Below are 15,764 nucleotides of genomic sequence, written 5' to 3'. Positions count from 1 at the left end.
TTGACAAACATTGATTTATTCATTCAATAAAAAATTTATTCAGCACCTACCATATGCTAACAGACACACATCTGATGTCTGTTCACAGGGAGTGATAAGTTCTCCCAGATTGACCAAAAGGCCAAAGGTATTTCGAGGCCTTGTCTGTGACCTCCTCTCTCTTCCCCTGCAATCACATTGTCACTGAGAGAACAGACAGCTGGGCCTCAGAAATAGAAATGCAAGCCCCATGTACCATTTGCGCCCTGGGCTTCTCCCATCTCCCCACATCCACACTGGCTCTGGAGGCCTCTCACCAGCCCCACCCCCACTCCCAGTCCCTTCCCACATCAGAGTTTCATCCATACTTTTCTATGCAAGCATGCAAGGGGGTGTCACAATCTCAGCCCAGGTCATGCCCAAGTGGGTAAAAGTGCAGGTGGATAGACATTTGGAAGGAACTGGACAAGCAGAGGCAGCATGTAGTCCTGTGATCCCGTAGAGGGGTGGGCTGGAGGGTTGGAAGGGGGTGGAGACCTGGCAGGGGCTGGAGAAGAAAGCATGAAGAGAGGAAACATCACAGGCCCCTGAGCATTCGGGGCTGGGCAACCGAACAGCACTTACCTAGAGCTACTGGGACACTGGACATGAAGCTCTTGCCCTCCAAGATGGACCTCAAGACTGCCCTAGAGGTCTTCGCTGTTTTCCAATGGACCCTCAGCATCGTGATGATTAGTAAGTCTTCAGCCTTTAGTAGGTTGACCAACTGTACTGGTTTGCCTGAGACTGAGGGGTTTTAGAGTTTAGCAGGACTTTTGATGCTAAAACCTGGGTTGTTCCGGGCAAATCAGGAGACCTCACCCTGGCCTATAGTCTGACATGCCTGGACATGGCACTCACAGGGTCTGTGAGTGTATATGTGGTATGTGTGTGTGCACATGGGTGTGTGCCTATGCAGGAGTGTGTGTGCACATGCGTGCCAGTGAGCCTTGCTGCAGATGTGTATGGTGAACCCCTCTGGGTCTACATTGGGGCATGGAGGGCATGTTTTGGGAAGATGAGGAGCAGTTCCGATGAGGTTAGCTGAGGAAAAGGGCTTAGCTGCAACCTCAGGGACGTGAGCTGACCATTGGTGGGAGACAGTTGTCCTAGTGGCAGAGGGAGACTCTGAAAACCTCTCATCCAGAGGAATTTATCCATGTATCCATCCACTTTTCCCACTATCTACACTACAAACACTTTGTGAAGTGTACTTGTACGTTGGCCACTGTGTTCAAGGTACTGAAGCAAACTATCATTGTGGGAAGGGGGCCTGGAAGAAACTTCTTATTTGTCAGGCAGTTTAGGTGAGCACTGGCTGGAGGCGGGAGCATGAACTAAATGACCTTGTAAGAGATCTGGGAAGGAAGAATGCAGATAGGCCCTGGGAGCCTGGGGCTTGCCCGTGAATAGGGAGAGAGGGCTAGAGGACAGGGAGGGGGGTGCTCAGAGGCCTGCCTGGGGTAGGCACCAGGACCTTCCAGTGCTGAAAAGAGCACTGTTAACCTAGGCATGACAGGCAATCAGAGCTGGAAGAGAGCAGGAGAAAGGAATTTATATGTATTAGGTACTTGCTTTGTACCAGGTATTTTCACACCTATTATTTCATTTTAGCCTCATGCCAACCTTATGAGGTACAAGCTATTATTACGTATAATAATACATACTAATAGCTACACACACATAATGATAGCTAACACTCCTATAATATTAGCTAACCTTTATTGCACCATGTTTTAATGCCAGGCACTGTTCTAAGCACCTTATGTGGCTAATAATCTCCTTTGTACAGGTGAGGAAACTGAGGTACATGTAGTAGGAGTGGTTTGTCCAAGATCACATAGCTAGGGAGTAGAGGAGCTGGCCTGGGAATTGAGCCCACAAGGGCCTGATTCTAGCCTGTGAGTTCCTTTCCCTCCCTCTTGCACCTCCTCACTCACTGCTGATGGGGAGATTGGGGATGGATGTGTCTCTGGAGTGCATGCTAGGCCAGAGAGGAAGGAGGAAGCCAAGCTTTCTGCATATGTAAAAATCCCTGACTGCAAGGTGAAAAAGGCCAGCTCAGAATGGCCTCTCACTGAGGACAAGGGCCCCAGCTGGGCGTCTCCACTCTCCCTCCATGTGGCACGGGTCTTGGGGCACTCTCCAGAGTAAGGGCTGAGTCCCCTGTCTGGCTGGAGTGGCAGCTATCCTTACTCTCATCCCTCTGGCTGCTGGGTCTCGAAAGAATCTGAGGTGTGTCTGTCAGAACTGGTGTTTTCAGAGCTGAATCGTGCCATCACCTGCTTTTTCAAATGGGCTGTGGCTACTTTGGTGCTACTATTCTTCAGGAAGAGCAGTTTCCCTGACTGAGGTGAGGCTTCTTCTGCTTGGTTAACAAGGCCGGCTTGCTTTCTTCTTCGGTCTTGGCTCCAGGGTTCTCAGAAACCAGAGTCAGTGGCCTTATGGCACTTGCAACCAATTTCTGCCTGTAGATCCTGCTCTGATCTGGAAGCTTTAGGACATTGGGTTCTGTTCTATTATCTTTCTTGAGTTCTTGTCCTATCCCCACAGACTTGGCTCACTACCACCTTCCCCTCTCCTTTCACTGCCCCAGAGAGAGCAGAGTCCCCGAGGCCTAGGAGCCGACACTGCATTGGGGGAGAAGCATGAACATTTATTGAAGGCCACCCTGGCCCAGGCCCCATGTAGGGAGCTGGTTTCTCCTTCCTTAATTTAGTCCCTAATCTTGCTCCTCAGGTAACCACTGTTAAATTTTTTGTGCGTATAGCCAGAAATTATGGCTATACATACACAGACACATATATATAGTCAAATGCACGTGCACTCACACATGCGCGCGCACACACACACACACACACATATAGCCAACAGGCAGTAAAATATGGGTGTTTAAAAACACAAGACTCTGGAGCCAGACTGTATGTGTTCAAGTCCCAGCTCTACTACTATCTGTGCACCTTTGGCAAGCTATTTATCCTCTGAGTCTTGTTTTCTTCGTTTGTAAAATGGGCATATGAGAGCATATTAATTGGGATTGCCTAGGTATGCAATCCGTGGTAAGAAATCAACCCTGAAATCTCAGGGTGCCTTAACCTAGCAAGTGTTTATTTCTTGTTCATGTTAAAAATCCAAGACAGGTTGGAGAAGTCTCTGCTCTCTTTGGACACTAATGTTCAGGCCTGGTGGAGGCTCCACCAAATTGTAATGCTGCAAAATGTGGCTTCGGAGATTACCACAGCATGGGAAGGAAACGAAATGGAGAATTCATTTGCACTTCTTACTACCTCCAACCAGAAGTGACAAACAACAGCAAGTTGTAGCCTTATTTTGAACTTCCTTAATTATGAGCGAGGTTGAGCATTTTTTTCATATATTTATCAGCATTTAATATTTCTTTTCCTGTTAACTGCCCATTCATGGCATTTGCCCATTTTTCTATTGAATTTGAGTTGACTCTTGAAGGAAAGATTGGAAATAGGTGAAGAGGAAAGAGTGTTCAGGGAAGAGAGTGGGCAACACAACAAGGCTAGGATGAGGGGAGAGCATAAAGCATTCAAGGAGCTGCCAGAGGTTAAGTGGGATGAGGGGGTGAGAGGCACAGAACTGGATGCTCAATACATATTGAATGAATGAATGAATGAATGGGAGAGGGAAGAAAGAGGAGACTGTGCAGATTGTGTAGGGCATTGTAAACCATGGAAAAGAGTTTGGACTTTTTCCTGAAGGCCATGTGGAGACATGATAGGGTTTGGCACAGGGCAATGGCTTCAGATTTGTTTTTGAGAGATCACTATAGCTCTGTGTAGCAAATTGATTCTAGGAAGAGGCTGTTGCAATAATCCAGGTGAGAGATGGTGGTGATTCAACCCAGACCAGTAGTAATTGGGATGGAGAGAAGAGGAAAGAAGAGGAGAGATTCAAGAAACTGGAGTGCAACTAATAGAACTTGATGATCAGAAAATGCGGGAAAGGGAAAGGGAGGAGGCAAGCTTGAGGGTTCAGGTCCCAGCGTGAGCTGGCAGAGAAGGGTAAAAGAAGAGAGTGGCTGAAAGGCGGATGAGTACAGGGAGAAAACAGTCCCAGAGGGCTCTCAGAGTTTGACTTTGGGATGTGCAAAGAGGTAGTATGGAGGAGGCAGAAAAGCTCTAGTCCTGGGCCCCAGGAGATGTGGTTCCAGTGCTGGCCCCTCCCTCACCAGCTCACATAGGGCACGTGGTGCAAATGGCCCCTCGGAGCCTTCCCAGCTCTTCACACTAGGAATCAATGAGTGGAATTATATCTATGTGGACCCTAAAGACCTTGAGAGAAGACCCTCACAATAAGTCTGTGAGGAAGATAAGGCAGATGTTGATGTCGTAATTCCTGTTTGGCAGATGAAGTTCAGTGACTTGCCTGTGATCATACTCATGGTAAGTGGTAGATCCAAGATTCATCTCACTGCAGGGCACTCTCCCTGAAGCCACACTGGATCACAAGACACCCCAACACTGTCTTGGTTTAAGGGAAGCCTAAGGGAAACAGGGAGGTCTCTTCTGGACTAGACCCATACCTCTTTTTATTTCTCAAAAAAGTCAAATAGTTTTATAAGGAGTATGTCAAAAGCCTAAAACTGCTGGCCTTTGCTTCACACTTAGATCTGTTCCCCAGAGGCAGCCATTTTCAACTTTATTATCTCTTTCTTCTGGCATTTACCTCCATATGTCTAAATTTTACATTTAAAATTTTGAAATGTTACTATTTCCTGATTTAACAATTTTAGACATTGTCACTGACTTTCTAATATAAAGATGAGAATTTGGCTCTATACACTATCACTAGATCTTCCTCTTCCCCTATCTTCCCCAGATTGTTATAGCACAGGTTTTAGTTAAGTGCCCGACTATGACTAGGAAATATTATCAACATTGGAGCTGTAGGGGAGGAAGACAATTCCTCTACCCACTAGGTCCTTCTGGCTGGGCTACGAATTAAATTGACATGAGACAGAATAACAGGAGAAAATCAGACAAAGCTTTATAACACGTATACATGGGAGAGACCCAGGAAAACTGAGCAACTCACCAAAATGGCAGAGGCTCTCATCTTAAATACCTTCATCTTAAATATCTTAAATACTTCAGCTAAAGACAAAGTAGGATGTTGGCGGTAGTGGTTTCGGGCCTTCAAAGGGGAAGAAGGCAAGTCACATGGAAATGGAAAAGCAAATGTTTGGTAAATAGAATTTTGATAAGAGTGGGCTTAGCAAGGATCCTTCCAGTCTACCAGATACCCAGAGTTATCTATGGGGGTGACCTGTCCTGGGGAAGTGAGATCATTGAGTGAGCCTGGGTGAGAGTGTGTGTGACTTGGGGTGGACAGAATTGTGGGGGAGGGCAAGTGTGAAGGACTATTCACAATTCACTAACTTTGGGCTGTGCTCCCTCCAGTAACCACTGTGATCCTTGTCAACCTCTACCTGGTGGTGTTCACACCATACTGGCCTGTCACTGTGCTCATTCTCACCTGGCTGGCTTTTGACTGGAAGACCCCTCAGCAAGGTAAGGGCCCTGCTGGGGCTGTGCTGCCACCTGCTACATGCTCCTTGCTCTTCTCTTCTTATAATCTGAGAGGCTCCGGACAATTCTCAGGCAGCCGTTCAGCCCGGCCCTCCCTGGGCTAGAGAAACTGAGGGAAGGGGTCTTTTCAAGGTGCTAGAAAGGCCCAGATTAGAACTGGAGTGAGTTAGGGGAGGGGCAGCTAGTAAAGCAGAAAGCTAGGCCTGTCCTAAATTGGCCCTGACATAGCCAATCTTGGTTGTCACTTAAGAGGCCAGGAAACAGCAGGGGGTGAGAGTCCCATATGGCAGGCCCAAAAGGGCTCTGAAGAAGACAATTTGGGGTGGGCAAAGCTTGGATACATTGAGTCTGGTTTCAGGTGGTCGCCGGGTCAACTGTGTAAGGAATTGGAAGCTGTGGAAACACTACAGTGATTACTTCCCCCTCAAGGTGAGGAGCCCCAGATCCCCTCTTGGCCCCAGGCCCAGCCTCAACTCTAGTAGGTCAGGGTCGGGGTTGGGGACATCATTCACATGGGGTCCATGTGAGTGATGGTCCCTGGAGTTGTGTGTTACCCAACCTGCATGGCTGGACATAGCAGCTCTTTCCCTTCCAGGTCTCTGGCCAGAAGAAGAGTCCTCTTCCCTCTTCCCCAAGAGGGCTATACCCATCTTGACTCCACTTTCCTCCACAGCTTTTGAAGACTCATGATATCTCCCCCAGCCAGAACTACATCCTTGTCTGCCACCCTCATGGGCTCATGTCTCATTCATACTTTGGCCACTTTGCCACAGAGAGCTCAGGCTTCTCCAAGATCTTTCCTGACATCACACCTTACCTACTCACACTAGGAGCCTTTTTCTGGGTGCCTTTCTTCAGAGACTATCTCATGTGTTCAGGTGAGTTGGCTCCTAGGACATAAAGCCAAAGAAAAAATGTTTCTCTGAGGGAGAAGTGTTGAGGTAATGGGTGAGAGCGAGGCTAACTCTGTGATCCCCTCTGATCTTAAAAAGCTGCCCTAGGCTCACCTGCCTTATATGAGGCTCTCCCCTCCTTTGAAGAGGTAGGGAGGAAAGTTAAGGAGCTTTGAGAAATGCCCAGTGACCTTTTGGCTTTTTCTGTCTGCCAGGGTGCTGCTCTGTGAGCCAATCCTCCATGGACTTTCTGCTTACGCATAAAGGCACAGGCAACATGCTGGTTGTGGTGGTTGGTGGCCTGGCTGAGTGCAGATACAGCCTGCCAGGCTCTACCACCCTGGTCTTGAAGAACCGGACTGGCTTTGTACGCACGGCCCTTCGGCATGGGTAAGATCATTTCCAGTCCAGACTGGGGAGAGGGGTTCCAAAAGTCCAGCAGGGAAGGAGGAAGGGGTTTTGAGGAAATGATATCTAAAAAGGGAGGAGGAAAGCTGCTTCTGTGTTGGAGTAGAGCCTGGGCCAGGTCCTGGAGGCATTTCTGCTTATGAAGAAAGGCTAGAGGGCCAGCCCTGACCCTGTTCTCTCTCACACTAGCCTCTCATAGGGGCTAGTCCCTCCATAAAAGGTGACTGGCTGTAACCCCAACTCAGAGAGAGCCAAAATTACCGTGTGGATTAAAGGGAAGAAAGCTAAAAGAAATGGCCCTTGGGTTTTATCTTCTAATGTTTTAGACCCGAGGGTTCACAGGAGGGTCTGGGACTTGCTTCCTTTAGCTTGCTGCTACTTTGCCCCCACAGGCAGCCTGGGATAGACTATGAAGCCCTCACACTTAGCCTAGACCTAGGCCCAGCTAAGTTAGTGGCTGAGGAGCCTATAGGCAGACCCAGGGACCACTGGTGGTCAGTGTGTCTGGCTTTCAGCAGGGTCCCTACCTTTCCGGCCATCAAAGAACATGCCTTTCCTCTGCAGGGTGGCTCTAATCCCTGCCTATTCCTTTGGGGAGACAGACCTCTACAATCAGTACATTTTCCCTCCTGGGAGCTTGGGCAATCGCTTCCAGAAGTTGTTCCAGCGTATGGTACACATCTACCCTTGTGCTTTTTATGGGCGTGGCTTCACTGAGAACTCCCGGGGCCTTTTGCCCTATGCTCGGCCTGTAACCACCATTGGTAAGTAGCCCCTTCTGCTGGAGGCTTTGTCTAGGATATAGGATCCAATTCTCAGGCTGAACCTTGGCTCTGGCTTTGTCCAGAGGCAAGGAAGCTGGCCAGGATGAGTGGTGGGGTCGCAGTAAGGGTGAGGAGAACCTGGGCTTGAGGATTGAGGCCTATTCTGAGGAGTGAGCTGTTCTGATGCTTTCCCCTTTTCCTTCTCTGTCTCTTCTGGTAGTTGGGAAGCCTCTACCAGTGCCCAAGATTGAAAACCCAAGCCAGGAGATGGTGGCTGAATACCACACACTCTATACTGATGCACTATGTAAACTGTTCGACCAGCATAAGACCAGATTTGGCATCTCAGAGACCCAGGAGCTGGTGATAGCTTGACAGACATTCCCAGGAGGCTCTCAGCCCGGCTGGAAGGTGTGGAACCAGGGAAAGAGGAGGACGAAAGTCACCTATGAGGTTCTTGCTCCTGATTTGGCCAGTCCTCCATGTGAGGAGGGGCTGTTCATTTGGTTGTTTTCTGGACCCCTCTTCCTCCATTTCACTCCTCCTTCCAGCTCTTCTCTGCCTTTTCCTTGGGGCTACAAGGGAGCTAGCCTCAAAAGGCAGGGAAGGCCCTAGGGGAGAGGTACCCTGAAGGCTTCCTCACATATGCCCACTCAGCATCAGCACTGAGGATGGACAGAATAAAGAGCCCACCTTCTGATACTGCTTGTGGCCCAACTCGTCTGTTTGAGGGCCTAGGAGCCCTGCACATGTCTCTCGTTCTCTAGCTCTGAAGCAGGCCCATCTCCTGGCATTGAGACTCGTGCAGGACTGGGTGCCTTGAGATCCAGTGGGCTTTGAGTTCAGGCTCCACCACCTTCAGGAGATGTGACTTGGAGCAGTTAGTCACCTTTGAGCCTCAGTTTCCTCATCTGTAAAATGGGACTAATAATCCCTCCCCTGGTTACCTCAGAGGCTATTGGGAAGACCAAATATTGAATGTGATTCAAGTTTGTAAACCGGAGAGCTACACAAATTACTCTCCTCCAAACATTTTGCCCATTTCCTGTCCTTAAGCAAACAATGCCCTAAATTTCATGGCATCTCAATGTTGAAAGGAAAGTTTACAGTGTAAGATCTTGTCAATGGTCCTTTGAAAGTTTAAGTAATCAATACCCCTTAACACTCCCTGGTCCACACTCAGTTTCTGCCTTATAGTAATAGAATGGGTCAAGGCAAGGCCTAATTTCCCATCTTTCCCCCAACAACTTGTCTATCCTTGCCTGGCTTTCTAAGTCTGCCCTTCGTTAGAGAGTCAGCCAGTCTGCTCAAGATGGAAGTGAGGTGCCTGGCTTCTGGCAGCCATAAAGAATTCTCCTTCTAGATGGCAAGTCTCTCAGACCCTTGGCCCAATAGTTTTTGGCAACAGCAGGTTACACAATTTGGCCTACAGCCCCCTCGTTCCAACCTTTTTGGGTGGATGCCACTTGGTCCCAATGATTTACCTACATAGACTTTGTCAATTTTGTCTAGAACATCCTGTGTTTTCACCACAGTGTGATCTGCTGCCTCTGCCGTGGGTGCCTGATTCATGTGATGATTTGTACATAGTGGGGCAAAGAAATGCTTTCACTTTTCTGTTGTTTCGGTTACTTCTTTGTGCCAGAGATGACATTTTCCCTGAGCTCCCATAAGGTGTTTTTAAATGATCTCCAGGCTTCCTGTGACTGGTTTCCTTTAAACAAAATCTATTTCCTACCTAAGGCAGCCAGAGGACCAGCGTGGGCTCCAACACCCAACCCATGCACACCTAGGCATTGATTTGTCACAGGTTGCTGTGTGCACAGTGCTGCTTAAGTGCCACATTCTCCACCTATACAATGGGGACAAAGGCTGCTGGGGTTGTGAAAAGTGCCCAGAACTCTCTGAGGCTAGGTGTTCCTGAGCTGCTATCTGGTCTTATTCCTGTGATCCTCTTCTTTATTTTAGCCTCCACAGGGCTTCACTGTGCAAAGTGCTTAGGGCCAAGTGGTGAAGGCAGCATGGTAGAGCAGAAAGTGCACTGGACTTGGAATCAGACCAAACTAACACACTTACTAGTTGATATTGAATGCGATTGAACTTTGTAAACTGGAGAGCTACACAAATTATTCTCCCCCAACCACTTTGCCCATTTCCTGTCCCTGAGCAAACAATGGCCTAAGTTTCATGGCATCTCAATGTTGAAAAGAAAGTTTACACTGTAGGATCTTGTCAACAGTCCTTTGAAAGTTTAAGTAACCTTTCTAGTTGGCTGACCTTGGGTGAGCTACTGAAACTTCTTAAGCATTGGTCTCCTCATCTGCAAAATGGGATGATGCATTATGGGGAACTGGAGACTGGATCTACCCAAACTGTTTTGGGCTCAGGCCTGAAATATCTGTTATAGATGCCACAGTCTCAAGCTGAGGGTGACTCCATGCTGTGTCCCTGCCTCAGGACAATTGTCCTTTTTTCAGGACCTCTAGCCTACTGGACACGTGGTTATAGGAAAATACCTAAGGGGATGGGGATGGGGATGGGCATGGAGGCATGTGGTCTGGGGCACAGAGAAGATATGGGAGTTTCTGACAGGAAATTCAGACTACTTTCCTTCTGTTGCCCCCTCTGAAATGGGTGCCTTGGTCCTTCCCCTAGATAATGTGTGGAGTCACTTGCAAAGAAGTACCTAGCAGGTAGGAAGTTCTCAAGCCAATTTCAAGAACAGGGGGGAAAAGCTTTATTTGCAAAGAATAAACCATTAATTTACACAAACTTACATCCCAGTTTATATACATTATGTATAGTTTATATACACAGTATCTCACACTGGATGCTGACCCCCAAGGCAGCACTGGGCCTGCTCCAGGCCATTCTCACAACGACGCTCACCCCTTACTCCAGCTGGAAGCTTTTTGAAAAAAGAAATGACAACCCCCAACTCCTCTTGGAGAGAGCCCTGAAATGGATTAAAAGAAAAAATCCAGTTCTTTTTTGTGCTCACATGGCCTAGGGGAGCCTCCAGACAGGGACGGGGCCTGAGGCAGCGCCAGGGTGGCCTTAGGACTTCCTGGTGTTGGGCCAATCCAGAGCCTCCAGTCCAGAGGCAGGAGCTGGGAGTATGCCTTGGGGGGAGGAGGAGTTCTGATGAAGGTTGCTGCTACTCTCTCCCCACCTGTCCCAGCTCCTGAAGGGGGCCAAGCACTTTCAGCCTTGAGTCTATGGGTGGAAGAAAAAAGGAGGCCATATGGGACAGGGACTGCTCCACTCCCTCACTCTGCTGAGTCTGGAGTTTGGGCTCATACATCTTGGGCAGGTCACCCTTCCTCTCTGGGCCTCAGTTTCATGTTTAAGTAACGTGGGGTTGGGCTAGATTCCTTCTAAGGGCCTTTGTAGCTCTAAATTTCTCTGACTCTATTTGCATCCACCAGAAGTTATATAAAACACTCTACTGACACGTGGATCAAAGTCTTTGTTCACCTCCAGGGTTCCTAGGACTTTCCTGCTCAGCAAAAGAAATTTGGCTCAAGATGGATGAAGGGGAAAATAAAGCAAGGACTACGTTTTCCAAGGAATGGGTAGCTGAGCAGCCCCTAACAGCTGCCTTTTGTGCCAGCTCTGGCTGTTGAAGCCCAAGTAGCTGGCAAAGGCCCCTGCTATGTGATTCTCTCTGTCATCTGCTTACTCACAAATGTCCTCGTTCCATTCTACATGCTAGCCTTGGCTCTCTGCTAAACTCATATCAGCATAATTCCAAAGTGTAAATCTATTTCCACATTCTCTTACAAGTAAATTGCTTCACCACTTTGCCAATAACTTCACAGCGACAGGACTCCTCAACTACCTATTGCTTCCCTCATCACCCCCCTCCCTCTAGGGTTCCTTTTGAGAGTTCACAATGAATCGTGGTCGTGTGTGAATCCTATTTCCCCTATTAAGTGCCTCTATATCTGGAGAAAAGGATGGGTGTCAGAAGTCCTTTAGAGACACAATTAGGAAGCCTTTTCCTTCCCTCTCCTCACGCCCTTTTGGCTTTAGAACCAGTCCTTTCTCAGGTCTTCTCTCCATCCCTAAGAGATCACCACAAAGGCCTCTGTGGTATGGTAGCAAGAGATGAGTCACTTAGTAGCTGTGGGAAGTGGGCCAGCTCCTGTAACCCCTCTCTATGGTAACCAAAAGAGGACCCTGCCCATAGTAGGGGCTTCATACATAAAGGTTGGTTGGTTCATTGGGAGGGTGAAAGAACATAAGGTGTATCAGTTCTGTGGTACTGAAGGCTAGCTGCTTGGAGATGGCACCAAGACAATTCTTCTGAACATAAGAGCTCTAAGGCTGATGGCTGTTTGCCAAATAAATGTCCTACTCTTTTGCCACAGAGGCTCCAGCAGCCAAGAGAACAGGAATTACCATCAAGGAATGAAAACGAGCATCTCTGGGTTTCTCTCTAAGACCCTCAAGATTTTGGGTCCATATTACCATTTTTATTTGTTCTCTCTAGATCCCAAATTCAACACAACGCTGCAGTATAATGGAATAGCCTTGGAGTCAGATCTGGCTGAAACCCCAGGTCTGTGACTTAAGCTGAGTGATATCTTGGTCAAAGCACTTAACTTCTCTAAGCCTCATCTAAACAATGGGATTTCTAATATTATCAAAAAAAGAAAGTACTTTCCAAACTTTAAGGAGAGGTTCTCATCAGATCCTGCTACAACTGAGGACTAAGGCACTTTATAAGGGCCGGGGCCAGACACAGGCCTATAGTTTGCCTCACCTGGGTTACAAAGCTCTCATTAGCAACAGGCAATGGTGGCGTAGCCCATCACCTCTCTCCCTGACCCCTGGGGGCCAAGCAGCGTAGTTGCTCAGAAAGGGAAGGCACAGCTGAGAAATGAGTACCTGTTGTTCTTGGCGAATTTCAGCTGCCTGAAGGAACTTATTCCCCATCTCTTCAAAAGGAAACTTGTTTCAGGAGCACCAGTAGTAGATTGTACAAGACTAGCCCTCCTGGCTTTGGGTGAGACCCAGCACCCAGAAGCCAGGCTGGGCCCAGACAGTTAGAAATAAGGCCCTTGACTGGTCCCACCATATGATCTGGTGGGAAGCTTGGGTAGGGGGGAAGGTGTCTTCGGACCTGACTAGAGGGCAGAGCCCTGTCCAATGCCTAGACACTGGCTTCTCCTGAGCCTGGATTCAGGGGAGCAGCACTGGAATCTATGGTGACTATGCTCTGCTGTGGCTTTCTGAAACCAGAGCAAAGAAAGTGTTTGTCACTAGGGCATCAGCTGCTGTCCTTTCAGGTAAAGCCTGGGCTGATGATCACTTGAGTTGCAGCAAACTTGGAAAAACCCCTCTGTCCTATCCCCACCTCTTACCCTCTCTGGGTCACATAGAAAAGCTCTGTCTCACCAATGCCCAGAAGCAGTCTAGGGTTTGGGAAGTTTAGTAGGCTATCAGGGTAGCTGCCTAAATATGAGAATTTGAAAGGACTTCTGGAGGTCAGCCAGTCTAACCCTTTGCCCCAGACACAACTCGACTAGACTAATATTTGTTTTGCTTAATAAATGGAAAATTCTCTTTGGGCCCAGGTAATCTAAAGAGTATCTCAGACTCACATAAGCACAGGTCCCAGATTAGGCACCTGCCTCAGACAGAGGTAGGCTCTGTGGAGAAAGAAGACAGGAGTTCTAGTCAGGCTGGGAAGGGGGGCAATTGGGAAGGGACCCAGGGAGGTTTCTGAGCATGGAGCATAGCTGTAAACAAAGTGAAAGACATGTGGCCACAAGTTTGGCTTCAGGTTCTCATGCAGGCAGGTTGTGGCCATTCCCTGCAATTGCTACAAGGAAGAGCAAACCTCTTGTCCCCAAAGTCCAGCAAGCTGCCACGACACAGCTCTCAGGCTGAGTGGGAAGAACTCTCCGACCCTCGGTAGACTGCAGTGCGGAGCAGCAAGAACGCTGCCACTGCTGAGGATGCCCGCTTGGCAGGGTTCTCCCTTGGTCTGTGCCACAACACCTGCCTTCCCCCTCCTTGCCCTTCTCCTTAGGATGCAACACTCCCCTCCCATCCCATCCCTGGCCCCACCCCCACCCAAGAGAGGAACAGCAGCCCCCTTTGGGTCAGGTTTACCCTCACAGTCTGGAGTACACCTTTGCTTTCTCTTGCCTGCTGCCCTGGACCCTCACTTTAGTGCAACAAACCAGAACTCTGACAGCAGGGACCTTGAGGCTGAAGAGTCATGCCATAAGCCAGTTAGTCAGCATGGAGCCGAGGAGGAAGGTTCTGCTTCATGTAAACTTTGGGGCTCCATCAACTGTCCTGTTAACTCAAGGTCATTCTGGAAAGTCAAGCAGGGCTTGTCATCCTGGAGTCACTGGGGAATAAATAGCACTGGGGCATTTCTCTCTGTGGCTGCAACACCCATATACCTCACTCCACAGCAGCACTTAGAGGTTCTGGGAGTCCTGGCTCCCAAACCTGGAGCAGGGGCACAGGCAAGGGGCAAAATAGGGGAAATCTAGGATGCAGGGGCCTCGCCCAGCCTGATGGCCCCAAAGAAGGTAGTGTGCTTGCTCATATTGATAGAGATGTCTGCATGCACCATCTTCACGGCGATCTTCTGCCGGGCTTTGAGGAGGCAGACACCTGCGGTGTAACAAGTGTTGTAGTTGGTCTTGCCTGTCTCGATGCTGCGGGTACACTGCAGGAAGGGCTTCTCATCCACCACCACCTCGTAGCTGGCAAAGTCAGTGAAGTTGATGTAGTATACCTGGGTGAGAGGCAACAAGAAGGGATTGGGGGAGAGAGGAAAGAGAGGGCAGGGCCCTCCCCTGTGAGGAACAGTTGGGACCTTCTCAGATGAGCTGCCAGAACACCTTGTGAAGGGGGCAGTGCCACCTGAAGGCATGCTAGTTAGCCAATGGGAAAGGCAGAATGACAGGCTTATGTGCGTCCTTCTCCCACTCCATGGGGCTCAGGTGGCTGAGCAAATCCTTCTTTCAATAGCACACCAGTTGTAAAGCTTGTGAGGGCAAGAACCATGCCTTATTCATCCCTTTACTTCCCCCCAGTTACCTCGCCTCCCTCCGCCCCTGCCCTCCTTGGCCCTGGCCTTTGCACACATTAGGTGCTCAAGCAGTGCTACAGACAAAAACGAATACAAATTAACTTCCAATTTCAAGCCCCAAGGACTATTTGTGGATAAACTTAGAAGTCACTGATTCCCCAGAGAGGGCAGAGTAACAATTTGCCATTTCTTCAGCTCTTTAATAGACAGCTGCTCACTCAGCTTGCAGCACCCCGTCCCTTGCAGCTGAATTTCTCTCACTGATTCTGTGTCCCTTGGCCCTCTTGTCTGATGAATGAGGAAACAGATCCAGAGAGATGGAGAGCTATCCATCACAAATGAGACAAAGAATTTGGAAGGACAAAACCCAGGCCCCTAACTTTACTGTGTGGCTAAGAAGGAAGTGATAACCTATATTCAATGGCCTGGTGTCAAGGGGATTTTCCCAGTTTGCAAAGTATCTAAGGCCCGAGGACACTTTTAATTTTCTCCTGGGCCCAGAAAATCAAATTCTCTGTCCTTTACTACCCTCATCCATCATGCTCCATCCCAAGCTTTGATCCCTCCCACCAAAGGGAGCTTTGGACAAATCGCCCATAGAAGACTGGGATTACACTCATGTGCTCCCTGGGGGCTGGAACCCTCATCTGTTACCCTAAATCACTTTATGAAAGGTTGCTCCCTTCACAGGCTCTTCGGGAGGGAGCAGTGTAATCAGGTGCCATTTCTTGGGTCAGGACCTAAGCTGTGCCAGGATGCTTAGTGGGCTTAGCAAATGCTTGTTAACCCACCTTCTCTGGCCACTCTCCTGTGAGACCCTTCTGCTGGCTCCATAGTCCTTCTGTCCATCCGCCTGCTTGCTGCCTGCCCCACAGAAGCCCCAACCTCAAGACTCATCTACTTCTAGCTCTGAGGAGCCACCCCACTGGAGGCAAACAACAGGAGTGGAAGTGGATGGGCACCGGCAGACTGAGGAGTGGGCCTGGGGCAGGACAAGGACAAAACAGAGGAAGAAAAGGGCTGGAAGAATGACAGCATGAAGGAGGCAAGAATGACAGAAAAA

The 15,764-nt window shown here is 48.9% G+C and overlaps 2 protein-coding genes across 5 annotated transcripts in view; one reads left to right on the top strand and one right to left on the bottom strand.

Annotated features, from left to right (window-relative positions):
- Nucleotides 1-373: 373 nt before the first annotated feature.
- On the top strand, nt 374-8,343 carry AWAT2 (acyl-CoA wax alcohol acyltransferase 2). Its single transcript, XM_008508126.2, has 7 exons — nt 374-714; nt 5,448-5,558; nt 5,935-6,005; nt 6,250-6,454; nt 6,685-6,859; nt 7,442-7,641; nt 7,862-8,343. The coding sequence occupies exons 1-7, from the start codon at nt 627-629 to the stop codon at nt 8,014-8,016; spliced, it is 1,005 nt and encodes a 334-aa protein (XP_008506348.1). The 5' UTR covers nt 374-626; the 3' UTR covers nt 8,017-8,343.
- Nucleotides 8,344-10,354: 2,011 nt separating this feature from the next.
- EDA (ectodysplasin A) overlaps nt 10,355-15,764 on the bottom strand; it is a 355,214-nt gene continuing 349,804 nt past the window's right edge. For all 4 annotated transcript variants that reach the window (XM_070604031.1, XM_070604032.1, XM_070604033.1 and 1 more), the window contains exon 8: nt 10,355-14,404. In XM_070604031.1, the coding sequence (XP_070460132.1) occupies nt 14,153-14,404 (252 nt within the window). In that variant the 3' untranslated portion in view covers nt 10,355-14,152. The remainder of the gene's footprint in view (nt 14,405-15,764) is intronic.

This window comes from Equus przewalskii, chromosome X (assembly GCF_037783145.1).
Source record: "Equus przewalskii isolate Varuska chromosome X, EquPr2, whole genome shotgun sequence".
In the NCBI taxonomy this organism is placed as follows: domain Eukaryota; kingdom Metazoa; phylum Chordata; class Mammalia; order Perissodactyla; family Equidae; genus Equus; species Equus przewalskii.
The sequence above is the reverse complement of the archived record's forward strand: the minus strand, read 5'-3'. Positions and strand labels throughout refer to the sequence as shown.

Bases quoted from the DNA above. Each gene is read 5' to 3' on its own strand.
- AWAT2 (XM_008508126.2), top strand. From the start codon at position 627: ATGAAGCTCTTGCCCTCCAAGATGGACCTCAAGACTGCCCTAGAGGTC. The intron at 6,455-6,684 runs GTGAGTTGGCTC...TCTGTCTGCCAG, and splicing joins AGACTATCTCATGTGTTCAG to GGTGCTGCTCTGTGAGCCAA. The intron at 6,860-7,441 runs GTAAGATCATTT...TTTCCTCTGCAG, and splicing joins CGCACGGCCCTTCGGCATGG to GGTGGCTCTAATCCCTGCCT.